The sequence below is a fragment of the Dipteris shenzhenensis genome, chromosome 23 (assembly GCF_047967505.1).
Source record: "Dipteris shenzhenensis isolate YYH24624 ecotype China chromosome 23, Dip_SZ_1.0, whole genome shotgun sequence".
NCBI classification, from domain to species: domain Eukaryota; kingdom Viridiplantae; phylum Streptophyta; class Polypodiopsida; order Gleicheniales; family Dipteridaceae; genus Dipteris; species Dipteris shenzhenensis.
The window spans coordinates 25,307,573-25,333,471 of NC_141618.1; the positions used below are offsets into that span (position 1 = coordinate 25,307,573).

General features: G+C 46.2%; 1 protein-coding gene across 4 annotated transcripts in view; it reads right to left on the reverse strand.

The window, feature by feature from the left end:
• LOC147887161 (uncharacterized) overlaps window positions 1–25,899 on the reverse strand; it is a 191,011-nt gene that overhangs the window by 54,076 nt on the left and 111,036 nt on the right. For all 4 annotated transcript variants that reach the window (XM_087394693.1, XM_087394692.1, XM_087394690.1 and 1 more), the window contains 3 exons: window positions 18,762–18,863; window positions 2,676–2,792; window positions 2,481–2,570 (listed from right to left, as the gene is read on the reverse strand). In XM_087394693.1, coding sequence (XP_087250819.1) covers window positions 2,481–2,570; window positions 2,676–2,792; window positions 18,762–18,863 — 309 coding nt within the window. The remainder of the gene's footprint in view (window positions 1–2,480; window positions 2,571–2,675; window positions 2,793–18,761; window positions 18,864–25,899) is intronic.

The following is a 25,899-nucleotide window of genomic DNA, read 5'->3' on the forward strand; positions in this document are numbered from 1 at the left end:
GTGTGAGTGTGAGGGGGTGTGAGGCTGATTGTATGAGAACTATTCAATAAATGTCTTCCCATACTTTCAAGCTTCTTTGCTTCGGTCTCTACAAGATGCTCGTTCCCTTGGAGACCTTCCTCAGTCCCAGCTGGAAGTTTTTTACTACTGCTTTTAGTTTAGAGAAGTAGCTGTTCCATTCTAGCACAGCTATGAATGTATATGTTTTCTTAATGCAAAAATTATTTTACCAAAAAAAAAAGTGTGAGGGGGTGTGAAGGTGAGTGAGAGAGAGAAGGGTTGGTGAGGTTGGAGTGGAACAGCAGCTAGGGGGGGTGGAGGTTGTACATGCATCCAAACAATCTATATGCATGGGGTTTTGGTGGGGCAGGATGGTGGGCAGGGAGGGAGGCAGAGAGGCTGAGAGAGGAGGCAGAAGAGGGGCAAGGAGAGGTGGGCAAGACAGAAGGGAGTAGGGGCATAGGGGAATGGAGGAGGAAAGGGGCACAGGAAGTTGTTGACTGCGGGAGGCCGAGAGAGGCTAGGATGGTGAGAGTGTGGCAAGATGTAGAAAGAAAGAAAGAAAGTTTCTTGAAATCTTCAAAAGACCAAAGGGTCTATGGGATTGAAGAAAACCAAATGCGATAAAAGCTAAGGGACAGGTAACGGGATGGAGAGGAATGGGGCACAAGTTAAGGTGTTGGGGAGATCGAGGGATCAAGAGGGGCTCATTTAACTGTGTGGAAATGTTTTTTTTCAAAGAGAAAGTGATATATTCCATTCAAAATCATACAACAGGTGGGAGAGAAAGTACTCTATCCCTAGCCTCAACAATGTGGCAAAAAAGCCATGGTGGTGGTCTAAAATGCCACGACATCCCAAAAGGGGTCAAATGAAAAAATAATGAGCAGTCCCATGTCCTCATGAAGGATAAAAGTCTCCCACGAGCTGCCAAAGAGGTGCCTGTACACCGCTCCCACTGACTCCTGAGAGTGAAGATAATCTCCACCCAAATGGAAGCAAGAGTGTCAGCCTCCGTGCATAAATGGCCCCCAAGGACAAAAGAACATCTCGAACACCATATCCGCCATAGGGTAATGCTAGAAATCACCTCCCAGGCTGACCCTGCAGGTGAAGTAGGCCTGGAATCCTGAGCTGGTACTGGTACCAAAAGTAAGTCCTACGGCTCCATGATGCTAACATCTGTGGGACCCCGTCTCTGGCGACACTGCATGAAGAAACCATGGTCTCCTAGCTCTGACTCATAGAGGGCAAAGGCTCCAAAGCCTCTCCCCCAAAGGGCAGCGCCCCATGTCATCAGAAAGGACTCAGATGTAACATATGAGAACAACCTGAAGATACCTGTCCAAACCACTCTAGAGCTGGGGCAGCTCCATAAACAATGCTTACTAGATTCCTCTGCAAGCTGACAACGCATACACAAGGAGGGTCTACCCATCTGCTGAAGCCAAGTACCCACAGGTATACCCCTATGAATAGTGATCCAAAGAAAGTAGGAGACTTTCCTGGCTCTACTGATGCCCCAAAAGTGAGTCCAGTAGCTCAGCAAGAGCTCTGCAGTAAGTCCCTGTGCGTGCCAATGCTGTGAGGCAGATGGTAGGTGATGAGAGTCTCTCTGCTGAAGCCTGTAACTTGCCCTCGTAGAGTACTGGAAAAACGAAAGAGGACGAGCGTCAGCCACTGGAGCAGGCCACGCCCACTCACCTGGGTCCCAGTCGAGCTCCACAAGAGGTCGACCCTGAAAGATCCAAAGTCTCCATCTAGGATCCTCTGCAATGGTCAACCTGGACGGATCTGTGGACCATTCCTTACCCAGGCAACCAATGACCCTGACTCTCTGCCAAAGGAGCTCCTGTCGATCCAGGGGCTGAGTGGGATACAATCTGTGAGAGGAGTCCGTCTCAAAATAAGTAAATGGTGCCGGTCCTAAACGAACTCCAATGCATAGCCCAGCCTCACTAAAACAACCTGACCAAGTAAAGATGGGATGAACATAGGCTCGATCTGTAAGCATGTCCCTCCACCCCTAAGGAATAGCTCTCATGATCAGTAATCTGGTGGCAGCAATCTGTCCAAGTGGCCCGTGTCTATCTCTGATCTCCTCCTCTGACATCTCCACACCTCCCCTAAACCAATCCCCGACTGTCACAACCCCCTGAGCATACCATCTGGCCAAGGGAGTCCTAAGTTCTGTACCAGGGGAAGATCCCTGATACCGAACCAGGGGGTTATGATAAAGTGGCTGTCGGGCAATTTCCTCTCTGGAGGAGGGAACTGCTCTGGTGAGGTGTTGACAAAAATGATCCCATATCTGAATAAGCCTTTTCACGAGTGGTGAGGAAGGCTGAGAATGCTGGTCCGTCAAGAAGATCCAACTGACTCTTCCTGCCCACTGGCCTGCAGCTCTGGGGGTGCACTGGTGAATCCCATGCAGTAGGAACTGATCTCCTGTGTGGAAATGTTTAGTAGAATGAACTTACCAATGCAAAGGTCCCTGAACCGACAGCGTCTGCAGTAAACCCAACTGGAGGAATTTTGATGGTAAGTGTTGTCGTTGTTCGTTTCAAGGACTGCATTTAAGTAAATAGGATTATCAATATAATTGAACCCAATTGAATATCAGTATAATTGAATCCAATTTGCAACAAAAGGTTTGCCTATTGAACCCTTCTTACCACTTTTGTTCCTATTGGTTGTCTGACTCTTCGCCCAAAATCAAGCTTTTTCTTCACATTGCTTTCCTTCGAATGTACTGAGTTATTTTCAAGAGCATCAATCGCATCTGCTGCAGACTGCAAGTATACAATGAAATTTATTCCATGCATTCCAAGAACCAAAATCATAGACCACGTATGCCATGCACATACACTCAGTTTCAAGCTATAGAAATCTGCACTTCTTTGATCACAACAAGTTTTTCTCATATGCTGGATTGGGAGTTGGCTGTAGACATCATGAGATCCGAAAGAATCTTAAAGCAAACCAAAAAGAAAAAGCTTGATGAAGAAAGGAAATCATACCTTCCTACATGTGTGATGAAAATGGCAAAAAATCTAACAAATATGCCTTGAACACTCACAATTTGCCTTTAAAAACACAATCAAAACTTGGTTTACTGTTATTTCCCTAGAGAAAAACAAAGCTGAGAGAAAGCAAACAAAAATATGTACCCCAGTTGTATGAGACTTGGCAAAAAAAGCCAAGCAACTTGCAGATGGCAAGGGGTTTGAAGTAATTCGGCATGATAACACGCTTTTGGTGATACTCGTGACGAGAGTGCTTTTTGCTTTGCCAAAAGAGATTGGCCAGATGATGATGGCATCACCCCTATCTTTTTCATTAATCTTTGGGAATTGATAGGAGCTAGTGTCCCTAAAGCCTTTGAGAACATTTTCAGATAGCAGCACCATGCCGTCCTCTCTTTCAAAAGGCCTCAATTGTCTCCTGAAAGGGAAGCATGACTTCAATTTCTCTGTGAAGGTCCATTCCTCTTCTTGGTGCCCCGTATGAAATAGACAATGAGCTTGAGACTCCTAACTTTATTCACAACACATAGGCAGAATTTGTACAGGGTAGGAGTAGTTTTAATAACATCTTCTTGGCTTGGCAAGCAATATGATTGGCCAAAGAGAGTCATCAGCCCTTGGCCATTCTTTTCTTTGATTTAGAGAAGGAATACAATAGGATGGATTGGGTTTTTTTGCAAGGAGCACTCCGGCATATGGGATTTTCAAAGCATTGGATACAAGGGTTTCTGCCCTCTACCAGTCATCCCACGGTCAAGTTTTCTTTCTGTACTAGTCATATTTGGGGGAGTGAGGAGATATATTTCAGAGTTGCAGATCTGTTCACCAGGGATGCCCTATTGCTTGCTCCCACAACCAACTTTTTGCAGAGCGAAGTGTGATGACTTGTTCTTTTTGCTCACAAATAGGAAAAAGACTCCATCTTCCGATCATGAATGATTAAGAACTCCTACAATGAGCTCACAGATGATAGAACTATATCTTTTAAGGCCACCGTCTGCCTCTACGATCATTCAAGGAAGAATTGGAATGTTTTGTCTACCAACAAAAACGCTTGCCATTTGGGCCAAATCCATAGGACTTTGGTTCAATGATATGGATGCTCCAAGATGGGGGTTGAGCTTGGCTTCAGGTGGATTGAGAAGGAAAGCATGGCCTGACATTTGGGATACCACGTAGGTGTGGATGTGACCCCTATCCAGTAATTTTCTCTAGCTTTGGAGACCATAAAGAGGAAACTATTTATTTGAGCTCCACCAGCCTAGAGTTGGTCTCTTTAGCCCTTATGGTGAACCATATTCTTTTGCCATCGCGCACCTTGCTGGTTGTCTGAGTTCGGGCTCATTCCTAGTACTGAATGTTGAGTGGAGAGCAAGGAGGACAAAACAACTCAAATGCCTTGCAGGAATGATAATGAGTGTTAGTACAAAGTACAATCATATGCTATATGGCCTATCTTAGGACTAAGTGTCCTCACCCAAGATATGACTAACAGCCCTAAAAGGTCTAGCCTCCAAGGCTCATACCAGGGAAAATGTAGCAACAAAACCCCCTCCACGTGTGGCTGAAGGTTCTTGGAATGTCACAAGAATACCTCGAAACTAAGTCATGGTTGCACATGTTCATCTGTAATGAATATAGCAAACTATGATAGTACAAGGACAGCAGCATCACGTAACAAAAGGTACCAAGTATAAAGCTTGCCAAAAAGCTTCAAACTTGGTCATGGTAAAGCCTTCGTGAAGAGATCCTCCAAGTTATCTTGAGTCGGAACATAGGAAAATTGTATGTCTCAAGCTATAGTCGCTCCTTGACAAAATGATAATGAGCCTCTATGTGTTTAGTACGTGCATGAAACACAGGATTGTGCACAATAGCCAAGGCAATCTGGCTGTCAGTGTAGATGGTAGTAGAAGATGTCTGACCAACATCAAGATCTGCAAATATCTGACGAAGCCAGACACACCCCACAATAGCTATAAAGGCTGCCCTGTACTCACCCTCACAATTAGATGTAGCAACTATGGGCTGCTTCTTGCTGAACCAAGAAATGCATGAAGTCCCGTGCATAATTTGGTGCCACTATGTGACAACCTAGTGTCATATCAACTAGCCTAATCACTGTCTGTGACAGCATACATGATCAGTGAAGACTTGCCATCATAGAGAAGTCCCAAATGCTATGTGCCTTTCAAAAAACGGAAGACATGTTTCACTACCTACCAATGCTGTGTACTGGGTTTGTACATAAAACTCCTCAACTAGGAGACGACGCACTAGAGATCAGGCTTAGTATGGCAGAAATAAATCAGGCAACCAACAGCCTGCTGATATAGAGTGGCATCAAATGGATCACTGCCATCCTCTAAGGAAAAACGGAAGCTCGGCTCCAAAGGTGTGGAAACCTGGTTAAAATCCTCAAACTGAAAGCGATGCAAGAGCTGTTCAATATACTTAGAGGCTGCAGTTTGCTGTGTAGATAGAACAGTTATAACCATGTCACCCACATAAAGAATGGACATAAAGTATTGTTTCAGGAGAGCTGTTCTGAAAACCAAGGCGAATCAAATGCCCATGAATCTTTGCATATGACACCCAGGGTTCCTTCTTCAATCCATGTAAGGCCTTGTGCAGCCAGCATACGTTAGATCCCTTAACCTCAAAGCTGAGAGTTTGGCTGGCATATACCTCTTCAAGAAAGCCACTGTGAAGAAAGGAAGCCTTAATTTTCGTTGATGCACTTTCCAATTTCTTAATGTTTATTTGATGCACTTCCCAATGCCTGTGATGCATGAAGTGGGGGAAAAAGTTTCTTCAAAGTCAATAGCAATGCCTTAGTGTTTATTTGATGCAATTCGCAATGCCTGTGATGCGTGAAGTGGGGGAAAAAGCCTCTTCAAAGTCGATGCCCTGCTGTGGCAACAAGATACACTTTGTAGTGATCAACGCTACCATCAGCTTTCCGATTCAATTTATAGAACCAATTTTGTGCCGATGGCACGCTTGCCAAGTCACACAACTCCCAAGTGCCATTATGGTGAATGGAATCTAACTTTGCCTTCATAGTGTCCATCCATTCTTTGCTCTAAAAAGCATCCTTGTGGCATAAAGGCTCTTGATTACAGGTTGTGGCAATCAATGCAACATAAAAAATGGCCATGCATCTGACGTTGTGCATCTAACAGCCCTTTCCTAGGAAATTGCTTGCTCAGTGACATTGTCCTAAATAGAAGGCACATCAGGCTGAATGTTTTCAGCACTCTAGGGCTCCAATGGCCGATCTGAGTCTGTACCAGACTTGAAAAGGGGCAGCAATGTGTTAAAGACATCTGAGGCATTAACAACAGACTGTTTTTTATGAACAATGAATTTTCCAGTGCTCGGCTGGTACAATCTGTAGCCTTTAATTTTTGAGAGATAGCCAATGAAAATACACTTCACTGCCTTATCCTCCAGCTTATGTCGGAGCTGAGATGGTACATGAGCATATGGCAAACAACCAAAGACCCTCATATGTGAAAACATTGGCTTACAGCCTGTCCATGCCACAAAGGGTGTAACGGTCTTCAATGCCCTGGTTGGTGATCTATTCAGCACATAGTTTGCACACATGGTGGCATTCAACCAAAATTTGTTGAGCAAAGACATACCCTTTGACATACACCTGGCCATCTCCATTAGAGTCCAGTTCTTCCTCTTTGCAACTCTATTCTACTCCGATGTGTATAGAATGGTCCACTGATGTATGATGCTGCGAGCTGCTAAAAAGTCACTGAGTTCAGGGGACATGTATTCACCCTCCTATGAGTACAAAGTGTGACCAGCTTTGCTGTCCTCATGGGCCACACACATCACTATGGATCAAATGCAGTTTGCGGGCTTCACCAACAGTCCCATCCTTGGGAAAGGAGAACCTGTGCATCTTTCCTCTTCTTTTTGAAAAAATTTACTTCTATTAAGTATGAAAGAAAACCACAGAGAAAGCTCAATGCAGAAGTACATCATGTGTAGTGTGTCCTATGGATGCCACGTGTCACATTGGGAGTCATCCCATATGCATTGGTATTCATGTGTGTGTGTGCTCTATATAAGAGTTGTGCTTGTCTAGTGTCAAATCAATCAAGTATCAAGCCTACAAGCTCTTTGGTCTACATGTGAGTACTTTCATTTTGTTCATTGCTCTTGCTATTTCATTTCCATTTCATTATGTCTCTCTTTGAGTATTATTATCTCTCTTCCTAGCCTACCCTCTCTCTCTCCCTCTCCACTGCGCACCTTCATGTGGTATTAGAGCATTCCAGTTTATCATGTATCTCTATTGCATTAGGGAGTATGGCTCTTGCACTAGAGGGGCGATGCATGCAACCGTGGTCAGCCCTAACATCATCCATGGCATTGGCAGCTGGGGTGACCAGAGGTGCTGGTATGCACATACATGCAGATGGCTTGTGTTAGGAAATGGAGTCAAGTTGAGTCAGTTTTGGTTTGTTCTAGTGAGTCCTAGTGTGAGTTTTAGTCTAGTGTGTCCTCCTATGGATGCCACATGTCACATTGGGAGTTATCCACTCATATGTGTGTGTGCGCTCTATATAAGAGCTGTACTTGTCACTTGTCACATCAATCAAGTATCAAACCTACAAGCTCTTTGGTCTACATGTGAGTACTTTCATTTTGTTCATTGCTCTTGCTATTTCATTTCCATTTCATCATGTCTCTCTTTGAGTATCATTATCTCTCTCCCTAGCCTACCCTCTCTCTCTCTCTCCCCCTCTCCACCATGCACCTTCATGTGGTATCAGAGCCTCCTTTCCTACCTTTCCCTTCTCCATGCTCAATCTAGAGGATGAGGGAAGCCCACCAATGGAAACCATCCTCTCCTCCATGATTGAGCTCCCTTCCACTCCGTTCTCCCCATCTTGTTCTCTTCTCACCCTTAGCCTCTCTATGAGCTGCTCTTTTTCAACAAATTCAAGCTTGGAGCTGTTGCAATTGGTGAAGCTGCTGGTCTTGGAGCTCTTCATCACGAAAACTTCACTCTAGACCCCTTTTTCAGCAAGTTCGTAGCCTCTCTACCATTTGCCACACTATTTTGGACGATTTAGGGTTTGGTTGAGGTCGTTTTTCAGCTGTTGCCCTTTATCTATATAGTCACTCACCTCTATTGTTGCTCGACAACACTCTGAATAGAAAATCCAGTGCTGAAATTTGAGAAAAACAGTCAAAACTGTGTTTTTTAAACTAAAAGTTGAGTTTTGAAATTTCAGGTGGATACTCAGTATTTTTATGGACTTTCATGATCAGAGGGATCTTGAGTGTTTCTAGGACACTTTCCTGCAACAATTTTGAAAAGCCCTAAATTTTTTAAAACCCTAATTTTTTACAGAAACCCTAATTTCCAGAATTTAGAGATTTTCTGACTTTTGCAGTCCTTTGGCATAATTGAAGCCTCTGACATGTAAAATTTTTGGGATTTCCCAAAATTGATGTAATTTCATTACTATTTGGTACATTCATTTGGGCATTTTGCCTCCTTTGGGCAAATTTGCTCAAATTTGAGGCTCTACTCGACTCACATCGCGACATTTCGAGAGTCATCATGTGATTGCTCCTTGTAGCTACTCCCATGGCCAACATCGACATATCATTCAAGGCATTCTCGCCATATTCTTCACCGACATACTTCTTTTGGATCGGGATGTGCACTCTTACGTGCAACAGATACTTGGGGTCATTTACGGGCTCTCTTCCCTTGCTATGCATATTTTCTATGATTGGAATTAATAAAGGTTCCTTACCTTGAGTAGTCCCTCTAAAATGAATGTTTGAGGTGTCAATAAACGTTCTATAGTCCTCCTAAAATTATATCTTGATGTTATATTTGTTTTATGGCACCATACCCCTCATTAGTCCCTGGATCCAGGAGGGAGATGTACTGTGGAAGCCATGTATTGTCTTTGATAGGTCTATTTATCAGGCCTGGCATGTGAGTTCCAGGATGTTGGTGCATTGGTTTCCTAGACCTATGAGTTGGTCATGCATCCATGCATGATGAGCCTCTAAGCCATGCTAGGTGAACCTCCGAGTCTATACCATGCTCAATAGCCTCTAAGCCATGCCGATGACCGTCATTGTCACGTTCTGTTCTTGGTTTCATTCCAATAGTCACTGAACTTTTCTCCATAGGTGGATGTTAGGTGAACCTCTGAGTCTATACCATGCTCAATAGCCTCTAAGCCATGCTCACTTGCCTCTGAGTTAGCATGGGAGCCATGTCTCGTTCTAGACCGTCATTGCACAGTTCGATGACCGTCATTGTCATGTTCTGTTCTTGGTTCCACTCCAGTAGTCACTGAACTTTCCTCCATAGGGGGGTGTTAGGAAATGGAGTCAAGTTGAGTCAGTTTTGTTTTGTTCTAGTGAGTAGTAGTGTGAGTTTTAGTCTAGTGTGTCCTATGGATGCCACGTGTCACATTGGGAGTTATCCCATATGCATTGGTACTCATATGTGTGTGTGTGCTCTATATAAGAGTTGTACTAGTCACTTGTCACATCAATCAAGTATCAAGCCGACAAGCTCTTTGGTCTACATGTGAATACTTTCATTTTGTTCATTGCTCTTGCTATTTCATTTCCTTTTTTTTTTTTTTTTGCAAAAAGAGACTTCTATTAAGTATTAAAGAAAAACCGTTAGAGCAAGCTCCATACGGGATACATCATGCAATGCACGAAAAGCTCAAGAGCCAAAAAGAAAGGATTGAGGCTGATAGTGCCATCTCAATCCGGTAGAAACCTCCGAGAAAAAGGGAGAACCTCTCCAAACTCGAAGAAATATAGTCCTTCTAGAAGAGGCTGCCCGTGAAGGGCCCTGCATGCTAGCCCATATGGCTATCAAAGTGTGAACCGTGTCAGACCAAATACCCGTGAACACCTGTAATGGGTGTATCTGGGTGCCATCCAAGGCCTCAGTACATCTAGCTCTCCAAATGTGCCAAGAGGAAATGCTAGCCCAAATCTACCAAGAGGTGTCCACAGAAACATGAGAAGCTCTGAAGGGAGTAAGTGGTACATCCTGTAGAGAGCAAAGCTCTATCACCTACCGGCGGACCGAGAGTGCCCAAGAAGAAGGCTCACCCTCATAAAACACCTGGGGCCCAGTAAGAGATAACCATGCGACCGAGCCCCAAGTCATGAAGAAAGGGGAAGTGTGAAAGATGCTGAGTATCCGACCAACCCCTTTCCAAACAGTCCTCGCCTGACTGCAGTCCCAAAGGCAATGTCGCACTGACCCCTCTGCAGAATGGCATCGAGGACAAGTGGGATCAGCCCCAAATCGTGATCTCCACAAGTTCACTGCAATCCCTCCATGAATAGAAAGCCAAAAGAAAAGAGTGATCTTTCTATTTCTGAGGGATTTCCAGAGCCTCCTCCAGAAATTTCTACGCAAGTCTGAGGTGATGAAGAAGCTTTCCCAATGGGGGGCTCTGGAGGGAATCCAACCCCTACTATTCAGCTGAAACCTCCTGGAATTACCAACCATGAAACGAAAGACGGGAATCCCCCTCTCTCGGTGCCCATGATCTATCCATTCCCACTCTCCTGGGTCCCACTGCAAGCACCTGATAGGTGCACCTCCATATAACCACAACCTCCAGGATCCCAAGGCCAAGAGCAGGCCTCTCTCCCATTTAGACCACTGCATATAATGGGAAGTGCCTAGTGGTCTGGCATGCTCGTCAAGAATACTATCATTCCAAATGATCGGCCGCCTATCAATCTCTTCGACGGTAGAAGGTGGAATCCTTCGAAGAGTGTTCCTGAAGCTCCCCCAAGCTTTCAGGATGGCAGTCATGAGAGGAGAGGCAGGAGATCTGAGAGGGGCTGATGTGAAAATCCATCTTGGGCTGTCCACCCAATCATCTCCCAAGGTTGGTGTGCAAGCCTGAATGCATCCAAAAAAGAAATCCTTCCAAGGTTCCTGCCCAGGCATGAGTCCCCTCACCACCACCTTACAAAGCAAAGCCCTACACTGCAAATCCGGGTCAATGACATTAAGGCCCCCTTCACATGTAGGGAGAATAATAGTCTCCCAGGCCACCCTTGCTGCAACATCTGCTGTGCCATCAAGTCCACTCCATAAAAAATTCTTGACTGGTCTGATGAGCTGAGTGATGCAATCCCTAGACCGGCACCAGCAAGAACACACGAACCAGGGGTGGCCAAGAGAACCTGGTTCACTACCACAACTCTAGATGCAAGGTCGAGTTTGGCAGAGCTCCAGAAAAGAAGCTTTTTCCTTATACTTTCTAGTACTAGGGCAAACTGTTGTGCTGGAGAGATGTCCAATCCTACCTGGCATCCCAAATACCTGATAGGAACACCCCTCTGAATCCAGGAAAAACCAATGTCAACTCCCCAGCCTGGAGTGTCCTCATCACTGATCCAAAAGGCAAAGGATTTATGCCAGTTAATGTGTGGCCCTGCAGCTGAGCAAAAAATATCCAAGGCTGTCCGGAAAGAATCAAGTGACTGCAAGGAGGCCTGAATAAAAATAGCAGTGTCATCAGCCAACTCACAGTCAAAAAGCTCCTGCTCCTGTCTCAAGTTAGTCTCAGCCCAAAAAGCTCAGCCTGAGATCTAAGGAAGATACTCATAGCATCTTCCACAAAAAGAAAGAGGAAGGGGGCTAAAGGGCATCCCTGACGAACTGATCTAGAAATTTGAAACCTGTCACCCTTTACCCCTCCAATTAAAACCTGGCTGTTGGCTGATCTGTAAAGGGAGACCACCCCTCTGATCCAAGCATCTGAAAATCCAAACCGTAGAAGAGTGCCCTCAAGAAAACCCCAATCTACTCTGTCATAGGCTTTCTCGAAGTCCAAGAGTAAAACTGCTAGCCTCTGTCCACTCTCCATAGCCCACTCTGTGGCTTCCCAAAAGGAAAAGATATTATAAAAAATGCTCCTACCATGCACAAAGCCTGTTTGAGTATCATGGATGAGATCTGGAAGAAGGGGCTGTAGTCGGATGCTGATCGCCTTGGCAAGGATTTTGTAAAGAGTGCCCAAAAGAGTGATGGGTCTCCAGTGGGATACAAAATTCCTGTTGCCACCTTTTGGGATAAGGTGAATGAGTCCCTCAGTCAGTGAGTCAGGCATCTCGCCCGAGTCCCAAATGCCCTGCAGGGCTGAAGTAATATGATCACCTATCATATCCCAAAAGGCTATAAAAAAAGAGGGAGTAAGACATCGGAACCAGGGCACTTGTCCTTATGAAGGGCAGAAAGAGCAGTCTTGAATTCTGTGTCGGTAAAGCATGCATCAAGTGAGCATAACATCTCTGGGGTGACCAACACAGGTAAACTCTGCCAAACTTCATCTCTAGCCACCTCTCTGGCCTGTGAGTTTTGATCTGCGGAAAGAAGGGAAGTATAAAAATTTGTCGTAAATGCATGACGGTCTCCGGATGGGACTGCAAAATGCCATCACAGTCAATAAGCTTCCTGACACTCTCTCTACTATGTCTGGGGCCAAGTGTAGAGAAAAAGTGTTTATTCACTCTCCCTCCCATCTGTATCCAAAAGGACTCCCGTGCATGGAAGGCATACTCTGCTCTCTGATCAAGCAAGGTCTGCAAGTGAGCCCTTGCCGCAGCAAGGCGCTCTTGTATCCAAGCATCTGAAGGTCGTTTCTGCTCCTCCCTCTGAAGGGCTGCCAACTGCCGGCGGATACCGATCTCTCGCCAGAGTACCTCACCTCGCCGAGCACTAGCAACTGAGTGATAGAAGTCGTTGATACTGTCAAGTGCTGTGGCCACATGTGAAGGACCGGCCACCCCCCCTGCATATGAGAAACCCAGATCTCCAACACTGCCTCTGTGAGAGTCTCATCCGTGTATAAGGCGTCTGGGATCCTGATACTGTGAGACCGTCCTCTCAGATGAGGCTCTGAAATGGACAAAATTACCGGAAAATGGTCTGAAGTGGAAACACCGGGTGCAATGCAAATTGTCCCCCCTCTATCAAGAGCCCAGTCACCCACTGTCAATCCGAGCATGGATAGGCATCTGCACCCTATGGTTCGACCATGAAAACAAAAGTTACTGAGACTGAACAAGAAATGCATCATCTGACCAAACATCTCTGCCACTGAACCTGAACAAGAAGGCATCCCAGGCTGCTCTCTCAAGGGAGTGGATACCACCTTCTCTGCCCCCTTTCTTATCCGAAGGTGCCTCAACCATGTTGAAGTCACCTCCAATAATCCATGAATCCAAAATGTCAGCCCACGAGAGCAACTCTTTCCAAAACAAAACACGGTCCCCTCTGTTGTTCGGAGCATAAAGGTTGAGGAAACCAACCTTACGTCCGTCAATCAGAAGTAAAACCCACTGGGCCCTGGAGGGGGTTATGGTACCGTGTCCAATGACCAGAGGGAGAACAGAGTCTGAAACTGAAATGCATGTACCTCCTTTGGTTCCCAAGGCAGGAAGCCAAAAAGTCCGGCCTGAGAGCAGCTTACTTGACTTGGAGCAATCTCTGATATCCAGTTTGTGTTCCTGAAGAAAAAGAATGTCTAGGGAACCACCTGAAACACCTGGATGGAGCTGATTCCTGATCAGCTATCTGCGACGGTGATGAGGGATGCCGCCCAATCCCTGTATATTCCAACTGGCTATCCTCATCGGCGGCCAGAGGTGGCACGGGGTGCCAAAGGGACTCGAGTAGCCCTAGGAGAGGGGGGAGCCCGTGTCTGAGGCCGTGTCTGTGGAGTGGTTTGTCCTGCTCCAGCTCTCTGTCGTAATCTAGTACGAGCTGGTTGCTTTGTGGGCCTCTTTTTCTTCTTTGGGCAATCTCTGGCGAAGTGCCCCGAGGATCTGCACATCGTGCACTGGTCCTGCCAACCTGCAACCTCAAATCTCTGGTGGAAGAAAGACCCATCAGGTCGCTGTAGCATGATGTGGTCATCTGAAATATTGGGGTCCTAGACAATGACCCTAACCCTGGGAACCCCGTCCATCTTGACCGCCTCAGCAGCCGAAGAGGGCTCGCCAAGGAGAGGGGGGATCTCTGCCACCACACCAAACCTCTCGCCAATAACTGAAAGAAGCCGGTGATAAACTGAGGGAAGACCAGGGAACCTGATGAAAACAGAAACTCCTTGCTTGTCCTCTTCAACTGGGTCAAATCCCAGTTGGAAAGGAAACAAAAAGATCCTCTTGTAGCCTAGAAGTAGAAACCCGGCCTGTAGCAGGTCTCTCGTGACGTCCGGGGAATCTAGGCACACCTGAAAGAAACCCCGTCCCAACAAACGAACATCCTTGAGGTGGGGGGCGAGGTCTTGAGGAAGCGCCGACAGCATCCAATCTCTAGCTTGTAATCTGGAGGGGTGTGAGCCATGAATGCGTGCGAAGAGAGTCGTGGAACACTCATGTTCGAAATCCTTTTGCAACTGCTGTAGCTCGTCTTTTGAAAAAGTGACAGTTCTCGCGGCCGGTGTGAGCGGAGACGGATTGGCTGAATGGGAACCCATTCGTCGAGGTGTGTTGGCCGATTCAAATACAAAAAATAAAAACTCCATCTGCTTTCCTGAATCCCAGGAGACCCCTATAGGAGAATAGGGGTAATCCAGAAGAAGCAGAGGGTGATGAAGAAGGGAGGAGGGAAGAGGAGGGGAAGAAAGGGGAGAGGAGGAGTGGAGGAGAGGGGAAGAAGAGGAGTAGAGGAGAGGGGAAGGAGAGGGGAGGAGAAGCAGCAGCAGGCTGCAGCGGGGGGAAAGCAGCAGTAGGAGCGCGGGGGGAGCAGCAGGCTGCAGCGGGGGGAAGGCAGCAGCGGGTGCGGGGGGGGAGCAGCAGGATGCAGCGGGCGCAGGGGGGGGGAGGAGGCTGCAGCACAGGGGGGGGAGGCTGCAGCACGGGGGAAGGGGCAGTGCGGGGGAGAGGGCAGGTAGGAGGGGGCAAGCAGCAGGGAGCGGGGAGAGAGGCAGCAGGGAGCGGGGAGAGGAGCAGCAGCAGGAGGGAAGGGAGGGGGCAGCGAGGGGGGGAGCAGGAGGAGCAGCAGGGAGTGGGGGAGCAGCAGCAGCAGGAAGCGAGGAGAGCAGTGAGGAGGGGAGCAGGAGGAGCGGGGAGCAGCAGCAGCGCCTCATTTCCATTTCATTATGTCTCTCTTTGAGTATCATTTTCTCTCTCCCTAGCCTACCCTCTCTCTCTCTCCCCCTCTTCACCATGCACCTTCAGTTTGTGAGCCTGGGGCTCCATACAGACAAATTGACCCCTTCTAGCACAGCATCGAGGCCCCCTCCGTCTCGTTCACATATCATGAGGTGAACTAGGTCATCTGAGAAGATCTCTTACACTTATACATATTCAGGACCTGGTTGGCACCCCGCGAGCTCCCCAGGAAGCTCAGTTTTTACAGAGATCATTACTTGCAGGTTTCATCAGTAGAGGGCTTCATTGATCCACCAAAATATAAACGGATCCACCTCCCCCACTCCTTGAGGATGTCTATCAAGCAATTCACACCTTCTTCGCATTGAGAGTAGACAAGAGAAGGGCATACCCAAAGAAGGTCATATATGCACCCTATGCAATCATTAGGAGATCGAGTTGGAGGAGGATTTTGCTTTTAGATGCCCTGTGTACTATGAGATCAAAGGTTGCTATCATGCCTCTTCAAGGATGGTTTGGTCCCTATCTAGTTTTCCATCCTAGCTAGAACAGAGATTCCATGGCAGATTTCATCCATGACGCCATCCGACATATGAAGCATTTGCTCAAGACACAAAGGCGAGATTAGGATGTACAGCTAGACTCCACTGAGAGTATAATCATTGAGTTTTTCGGACCAAACAACACCGACCATCAGGGCTCAGGAAGAAGGTGGATCCGAGAACTAGAGTCAGAAACATGGCAGACTCACGAGTGGGTCAAGGCACAAATCAGACTAGGGGACCTTCCCTACATGATGCTTACCAGATCGGAGGCATGGCCAACGGGAGTAACATAGGCACTTGAACGTTGCAAGCCCATGGCTAGGAGACCACAACCGGACCACACATTCCAACAATCGTCAACACTCCGTGACAAGTTTTATGTCACCACCGTAGCCTCACACATCTCCGAACCCCTCATGGGCTTGACATCTCCGCCAACCTCCAGATGATCACCGCAGTGCCACCAGCCCCCATCCTCTACATGAGCTCGAAGATTTCTCTCTCTATGTATTGGTATCGTGTGGGTTTTTTGGATTTGTCATGGGTGTTGAGGCCCACTTAGAGGCTCCACCCCTCAGCTGGTTGTATCAGGTTGTTCTAGCTTATAGACGTTCGGTCTTTCGAAAACTTTTAATAGACTTTATTTCTCTTATAGGTTTCCTCAGACACAGGATGAGAGGACAAACAGCCTCTTATGTGGAATGAGTACTTTGTTGATAAAACTTGAGACATCCACTAGGCTTTTTGAGATACATGCAGTGGTCCAACCAGATGGGAGCCTGGAACAGCTTTGACAGTGGTGGGCACCTAGAGGGTCTTCAAAGAGATACTTGTGCGTGAGCAACACATCATCACCAAGTTTGACACAACTATCCCTCTTGACTAACTTTAGGAGATCGGACAGAGGGTACACAACTTCATTGGCTAGTGTCTTCTAAAAAATGAGAGTTCATTTATAGGTCCTTTGTATCCTTTGAGCCCAGAAGGCGAGACCATCCTTTATAGAGTCAAGAAGGATTGGTGATTGAGGGGGCAAGAGCCAATTAAGGATGCTATTCTCCACATGCTCAAAAATTGTTGGCTTCAGTGATGAGCATCCTCACCCCTCTCTTGTAAGGGTAACCCATCGTATCTCTGGCTCTAATCATGGATGCCCTCTTCAGCATGTACTATGCCCAAGAAAGTAGGACCATGGTGTATTTTCCACATATTGTACCACAAAGCCTTCATGGCACTTCCACTCTCCGATTGGTTTTGACATGCCACATGCATTAACCTTGGATTTTTACATGATTTAGCATGAGGCTCTCACATGCTTTTATCCTGGATTTTTCTATTTTGGTCGTACATGATAGAAGTTTTTTTGTTTTTTTTTGGGGCGAGAGGGGGGGAGGGAGGACAAAAAATATCCCAACTGCCCACAAGAATTCAATGGAGAAACCAACAAATAGGCAATCAACTAAAACAATGGTATCGGTAGCTGAAGAAGAGATCCAAAAAGATATGCAGGGAGTTTAGTCATACAATGGAGCAGGAATTAGGGGGAGAACATCTAACCAAAAGAACATGCTAGAGGAGATTGAGAGTGCAGTCTCTGAGGATTGGAGAGCAGTTGAGGAGCCACATGGCTCTTTTACGGCCTGGTTTTTTTACGAGACATGATATCTTGATTTCACTGTTAGGTACCTCTAGGTCAGTCCTCATTCACATTATGGTGCGGAATGACAGCAAGATGCAGAGAAAGATGTCAGAATCAAGGACTTTGAAGGATGTACGCATCAAAGAGTCGGGATAGCAGCTCAGTATCAGAGGACGTGGTACATTGATCCAGATTCATGGACTGGGACGTTTTGGGTATTCCAAAGGCTTTAGTGGCACCCAGAGAGTAGTTTTGGAGAGACCCTTTCATTCAGGATGCCCCCGATGTTCCTTTTCTCTGTTAGTCAGATTGGGCAGAAGGATTGAGATGGGGAGGATTGATGTCACGCCAGCTGTAGTAATGCATTGGCACAGACAAGGACTCTCTCAGAGGTTTCTTGAGCATTTTTGGTGCATGCTCTGCAATTATTACAGGCCAAGGAAGATCTTGCACTTCCTTTGACTATTGGCACACGAGGCATTGTAGTGAGCACCTTGCTTGGGTTTGGTCATTTTTTGCTTGATTCTCATGAAGTGGTTTGGCAGAGGGGTCACAGAGCACTGCATTTGGGATTGCTCGCTGGCATAGGAGGTTTGGAGAAGAGTTTTGAGGATGTTCTTCGCTCGGATTCAGGATGGAGATGGTGGTGACCTGGGAGCGGTGGCTTGGGTGGGTAACGCAGACAGGACCTACATGTGGGTATGAGGACCTTTAAGGGAGTTCGTCCTTCGGATTAGTAGAGGAGTTGACTTTCATCCATACGGACGTCACAGAGATGGTGTGGAGCACCTGGGCACTGTCATAGGTGGGGGCTGATAACGAGCATCATTGCCTGGTATATATGGACAGCTAGGTGTAGGCAGATCATAAAGCAGCAACCACATCAGCCTCGGAGACACTGGCCAGCATTTCGCTAGATATCATTCTTACTGTCAGAGGTAGATGGGATAGACTCCAGGGAGATTCGGTATATGGGAGCCAGGCCCTTTCCTTTATTTCACATATGGAGGTATAATATGGTGTTATAAACCACCGGAGTGGCTATTTGTTCAGCCCTTTGTACGAGGTAATCCCCCAAAGAGTGGCCAGCCGGGGGGGGGGGATATCCTTGTGTTTTTCTATTGTACCCTTCATGGGGATTTGTATTTTCCATTGTGTCTGTGTCACTAAGAGTTTATTAATAGAATGTCCTTTTCTCTGGAAAAAAAAAACAGAAAAACTAACGAGGAAGACCAAAATCAAAGTAGACCAAGATAAATAACTCACAATTCCCCTTCATTTTACCCTTTTAATTGCCACATAATCAAGATGAAATTTCAACTATATCCTTGCAGAATTTATATATTGCCTTTAAATATAATTAGTTTTCATAAAGTGACAACACACCTGAAAACGGTCCTCTGGTGCTGGCTCAATCAGTCTTTCTACAACTCTTTGAAGGTCCAAATCCATCACCACTGAGTTTTGAAAATCAATTTTCAATCGTTTCTGGATAGCAAAAAAAATTGAAAAGAACATTTATTGGCCTTCCAATTCTCTGTCAAAAGCCCTGCACTAGGATGAATCTGGATTTGTGGGGGTGGGGGGCGAGAGAGAGAGAGAGAGAGAGATTTGGCTTTAATTACCTGATTTGAAACTTTCATGATCCCTGTGCCATCAGTTTTACCTACATCATACCCTTAAATTGTATATTGAAATTATTTTATGTCAGCTACAAATGATGAATGATGGATCTATCATTTTCTCAGAACGAGATTGACAGCATATAGTTAAGTACTGCTCTGTTATCTGTAGCCTCAAACAGTAGAAGAAACTATGCAGTTCTCAGAAATAGCTCCAAGAAGGGAACAACTCACAATTCATACTCCAAACAATTACATAGCCTAACCTTACTGGATATTTACAGATTCTTTATAGGAAATAAGCATTTTTTAGTCATGAATGAAACAATCCCCGAAAATCTCACAAATGCCAATCCAAAGCAAAGGGCTCTTTGAGAGACAATAAGAGAGAACACCCACACAGGAGCAAACCATCATCTATTTATATAATGATAATCACAGAGGGAAGCATCAAGATCCTCTCTGTATGCTGCTGCTCCTCCCTGCCTCCTCCCTTGCTGCCCCTCCCTCCGCCTCTGAGCCTCCCCTCCTACTGTCCCACGCCATCCCTAGCCTCTCGCTCCCCTCGGCTGCTGTCCCGCCCCCCTCCCTAGCCCTCTTCCTCCCCTTGGCTGCTACCCACCCCCTCCCTAGGCCTCGCTGGAGGTCCTCACTGCAGCTCCCCCATCCCCCTCCCTAGCTCCCTCTTCGCCCTCCTTTTGCAGTCAAATCGCCCCGCTACCCTCTCTCACCTCCTCCCTCACTCACTCCATTTAGCATTTACCTTGACTCTATTTTTCCTCTCAGCAACACCATTTTGATGAGGTGTATGCCTGCACGTAAGCTGCCTTCCAATGCCATTGTTGCTCAATAAGTCCTCAAATGCATGTAAGCTATACTCAACACTTCCATCTATCCTCAAGCATGTGATCCAACAGCAACAATATTCTGCAAATGCTTAAAAATGCATGAACTTTCCCAACACTTCACTCTTTCTCTTGAGCAAATAGATCCAAATCATCCTATTGTAGTCATTAATAAAGGTTGTATAGTACCTACTGCAATTAATGGATGGGATTTGTAAGATTCTACTCCCATCCTCATCGTCGCGTTGTTTCGAGCTCTTCTCGCAATGATAACCTAGCCATCCACCCACCATCCATTCCCCCTCAACAATCCTGTTATCTCGAGAAAGAATTGCGAGAGTGTTGTAGGTGATCATTCCCTCCCCCCTTTGAATTTCTGTCAAGTTTCCACACCCCCCAACACCCCCACCCCCACTCCCCTCTACCCGCCCCCCTGCCCCCCTTTTCCCCCCATCCCCATCCCCCTCACCCCCCCCGCGCCACCCGCTCCACCGCACTCCTCCATATGTTAAGGGTAGGTCTAAATCGAAGATGGACCTTGAGTGATCTATTAATGAAAGGGTATCCCCCTTCATTGTGATCACATGTATTGTTCTCTCTACCACCTTGCATGCATGCAAGTCTCTCTCTCTCACTTTGCATATAGACAAATGCTCTCACGACGGTGCTCTTCCCCCATTGCAGGGCCCAATCAGTGCCAAAATTCTGCATGCATTGCACCCATTTGCATTTTGGAATTTTCTGGTTCTTCACAAGCATCACATACATGCATAGTCCCATCATATTTAAATGTAGGCCGCCCACCAACCATGCCTTTAGCTTTTGCATGTTTTTGAACTTCAAAATGTTTACGAGCCTAGTACGTTTGTGCCATATCTCAACATATTAACATATCTGATTCTGCTCCGTAACACTTGTTATGGTTGCCAATGCATCAGCTTAAAGTTCTTGCACATAATCATGTATGTAACTTTGTGTATGCTGAAGTGTGACGTCCGAGCAAAAGTTTGACCAATGTATCCCATGCATCCTTGGGATTTTCAGCATCTTGCATGTGTATGAGTAAAGCATCTGATACACATACAGATAGGTAACGCAAAACCTTGAATGCTCACTCCGACCATTGCTTATGAGCAGCCAATTTTTGTGGTGTGGGACTTTGTCCACCCGGGTAGTACTGGCTCTTGCTTGTCACCTATAACAAGATTCCAGCAGTCTTTTCATTTAAAAAAGTTATTGACTTGGTACTTCCATGCCTAGAAGTTCTCACGGTCCAATTTGTCATCAACTATTTGCACAGGTATATCTATTATGCTTGCCAAATGTGTGTGAGCAGCCACGTCCGTCTCTGCAATTTCTTTTCTTCTTGTAGTTTGTGCAACTACGACAGCAAGTCCACATTCTGCAATTTACTGAGTAGCTCAATGAACCGATTTGCGCCACAAAATTTCAGCCAGAAATCCTGGAACAAGATACATGCATTGCTTCAAGAAACAATAACAAAATAGTCATCTGCAGTGGCAAGGCATAATCACCCAATGCATAAACACTGTATCTTGGCAACCACTCACAACAATTTCTGCACTCTCTAATTACTGTCCATGGACCTACAACCTCCCAAGCACAATCTCCAACCATGGGAGCACAAAAAAACAGAAAAAGGATAAAGGGGACGGTGAGAACCTGCTAAATCACTGTTTGCAGGTTGAGTGTCGAGACGCTCTTTGGTGCAATTGATTTTCTCCTTACAGCTTCAACACAGGATGCAAGAACCTAGTTTTTCCACACGCTGTTTTGCTCACAGCTTCTCTTCCAAGTTGGCACCTTTAAGCCAGGGTGGTCTCTTCTTAAGGCATATTATTTAACAGTTCCCAGCTCATCAATTTCCAGTAAACTTTGGCAGCTTTGTTGAACCTTCCATCAATAGAAATGGCACCGAATAATGTGTTTATAAAATCTTGCCAACATATGGGCAGAACTCAGCTCCTCAGCCTTTTCCACCATGACCAGCCCAAATGCTTTGCATCTTTAGCACAACTGTGGCTGCCAACTTTGTATTATGTTGTTCAAAACTTGGACATTACAAAGGAGATCTTCAATGAAGAATTGATCGCATGGCATGCTGCAGCTGCAGATTGCACCTTTGAATGACTAATTGCAGCCTTGGTGTGCATCACTTGATGACGGAGATTATTCAACTTCTCTACATCACGATCGACAATTCCAAGGCATTCAATACCAACGCGAGCAATTATATTGCAGATTCGCTTGCTCTCAACTCTCAACTTGTCTGGCTCTGCTCTTGCTCCTCTTGACTACTTGCTGTCCAATAACCCAAACTAGGCCATCTCTTAAAGAAACTTCAAGAAAGACTACAGAGATCCAGTAATTCTCTTTCCGCAGAATATAGTTTGACTATCAACTGACTCAGGCTCCTGGATCACGAGGACTCGACCTGGCTAGCATCATTGGCCAATCAGAGTTAGAGCAGAGTGTCTATGAGGGAGGTCAAGGATGAAAGCTTGATTGAGGGATTGGAACTTTATCCCCAACAAGTTGAGACACCTGTGTGATGACAACCCAACTATTTTCACCATCGACTTTGTCTTTGAAGGTCCGTAGCACCCAGAGGATGGCATTGTTGAGGGCCCATCATTACTTTGGATCCAAAAACCCCAAACTGAAGCAGATCCAACATGGAACGGATTGAAGCAAGAAGGCAATACTTACTAGAGATTTTGAGAGAAAAGACTTGAATAACAGCGTAAGACCTTTGCTTCGCAGGCAATACCTCGACTCCAGGCTCAACAAAAAAACGAAGTTACAAATATATTTCCTGACTTTTCCACAAGTCTTTAAAAACGACGTGCTAGAGATCCATAGTCTCCTTCTTGTATGCAATCACCGTGAAAGCAATAGAATGGTGCAGTTTCTAGTACAAATTTCCGATGGATGAATCAGAGTAGTGTTGTCACAACATGAAGAAGAACAGCTATGGGAACTTTGTAGAGACCAACTCATCACCCTGGCTATAATACCAGGATAAAAGACAGACAATGAGAGCACACCCACACAGGAGCAAATCATCATCTATTCATATAACCATAGTCACGGAAGCATATCCAGTCTTACAGAGCACATAATAGAAGAAGACTACAACCACACAATACATGTGCTGTGTGCACACACAAGTAATCCTAACTAATGTCTGCATACTTTGGCCAGTGGGATGCGGCCATTTATTAACACAAACTGCTGTCTACCATGCCAGCAAATGTCATGCCTGGCTCCAAATTCCATTGAGCTTGTAATCTCAATGGCCTTGGCATACTTAATTTGTCAAGCTTCCAAAGATACCCACCAAATCATTTACACCTTTATTATGCTACTCCAGCATATATAGCTACAAGATAACACTGTGCCAATAATGTTAGATATCACATATGCTTTTTTGAAAATCTTTTCATAAACTCCTATTCAAATCATCATCTGTTTACACATAAATAGCTACTACAAATGGCAAAAAGCAATAGTGACAAACTACTTAAAAAAACAATCAAATGATATGCCCCTCAAGTGACACATTGCTCAGATGTTATTCAAGCAGTACGTCGCCAACAATACTCCATCACCAGCCTGCTATCTACAAATGCTAGTTGCCATACTTCACATATTTGTTGTTGCTAAGATGTGATTCAACAAATTTATGTGGATGTATAGCCAACTTACCATAGAGATCCCACTCACAAGGCCAATCCTTACTGCTCTGTTACAATGCTTGCACAAGCATAGGCATCAAGAACTACAACACGTGAGGAAATCTTCACCACCTAGCTGCGACAGTTCGAGCAAGATTCCACTCACCAGAATGTCCTAGATGCATAGCTGTCACCTCTAAGACAATTAGAGACTAATGATCACTATCTAAATATGCACTCGTACACTTAGGACACAGTCCACGTATGGAAAAAATCTTCTTGCAAGGTCAGCTGGTTCCACCGGTGGGCAGCGTGAGAGGTGGTCTTGCTACAGCAGTAGGCCATGACTGGCGGGAGTTCAACCACCATCGTGCCTATGATGGAGCACTTGACGCCCACACAAGTACCTTGCATAGAAACTGCAGCACTTGGCCACTAGTGAGAGCATAGGATGGCGCCTTGGAAGTGCCATTGATAGACAGTCAGCTTAGGTGAGACCTCTTGGGTATGGAGAGACAGCAAATGGTTGGGGCAGTTTTCCCGTACTGCTGTCCCCTTGAGGATGCTGATGCAGTGAAGCAGCACACACCCCAGCTTCTTCTGTGTAGGACCTGGAGGCCTACTTCAGCCCCTCACTAAGAGAGACCCCGAGATGGATGGGAGTCTTGATGGGATTGGCAGATGATCACAGTGGTGGGATGTTTGGGGAAGGAGTGGCACATTGACCCTCCTAGTATCTCAAAGCAGGACGCCCCTAGATGACGCCTTTGGCTGTGGGAGGGTAGGGCCTAAGGGAGGTCCGTGGGATCCGGGAGAGTGGTTCTGGCCCTCTAGGGGCGGCCTAGCCAAGCAGGTGGATGAGATGCCCTTCTTTTCCTACACCACATGGATTGGTAGGAGACTTCATATGGACTCGTCGAGGTGGACCCCCTCGAGGGAGAGGCATTGGGTGACCCAGAGAATGCCCCAGGACTCGCTCCAGGTTTTAGACGCGATTGTGGTCCAGTTTGCCGCCAAGGAAGATCTCATACTTCTTCTGGCTGGCCGCCCATGGAGGCTTGCCCATCGGACCGTGGTTCGAGCAGATGCTAGTGGAGGGGCAGTGCCATTGTTGCTTCGATGGTGTCCTTGAGACTATCCCGCACTACCTCTAGAGTTGTCGCAACGCAGCGAGGATTTGGATGGGAGCCCTCAGGATCATGACAGGTATGCGAAGTCTTCAGAGAGACTACACCTCGGGGATGGTGGCTTGGTTGACAAAGGGAGGACACGCGTTTCAGATTGATGAGATCTCTCCAACCTACCGGATATAGGGTCAGAGCATCCAGAGGATAGCACTCCACGAGGCAGTCCCTCCTGACAGCCTAGCTCCTCCCTCTCCTAGGGAGGACAACGTTTGGGAGGTGGTAGTCAGCATCACTACATGGAACATTTGGGTTGCTCGTTGCAGTCTTGTGATGGGTGAGCACCCGGTTTCACCCTCGGCTACCCTAGTCGCCATCTGGCAGGACATCATATACACACTACGGTCCACTTGGGAGCGTGGGACTCCAGGCTCAGGGCGACTATCGAGAGGCGTGCTCGTTTCTGCAAGGCTTGGCCTGCAGGAGTTTTCTACATCTTCACCCCGCGAGGGATTCGCTGGTTGTATAGTCCCCCCACTTGGCTGTTAGCCCTAATACCAGAGATCCCCTAGGCAGTGAGCTGGGTTTCTCTGGAACAGGCTGGTTCTCTCTTTCAGCCTTTTCAGGTTTTTTCCATACTCAGCACCTTCGGGACTGCTGTCTTGTATGAAAGCTTTCAAGCATTAATAGAAGGTTCCTTTCTTTGAAAAAAAAAAGGTGAGACCTCTTGGTAAATTTTGTGAAGGGAGGGCCTTCGCTGTTGTATCATCTTGGCTTGAGGTGACCAGTTGAATCCTATATCATCGCGGCTTGAGGTGGTCTACTCGTACCATCTTAGCTTCGGGTGACCTCTTGAGTCTGGTACCATTTTAGCTTGGGGTGACCACTTCAATCTAGTACCATCTTGGCTTGGAGTTTGGTACCATTTTATCTTGGGATGACTTCAAACCTGTACCATCTTGGCTTGGGGTGACCAATTCAATCCTGTATCCTCTGGGCTTTTGGTGACCACTTGAGTCTAGTACATAAGACTAGAACATATCCAATCTTGCAAATTACATTTTTTTATGAAACAAGCAAAATAACAAAGGAAAGAAGGGACTTTGTAAGCGACTTTAGAAAAAATTATGAGTAGATGAGAAAAATAAAAAAGAACAATAACTTAGTACGCAAAGCTATGCTTCCGAGCATAAGCTGCCATCTGGGTCTTGAAAGATGCTGAATGACCACTTCAA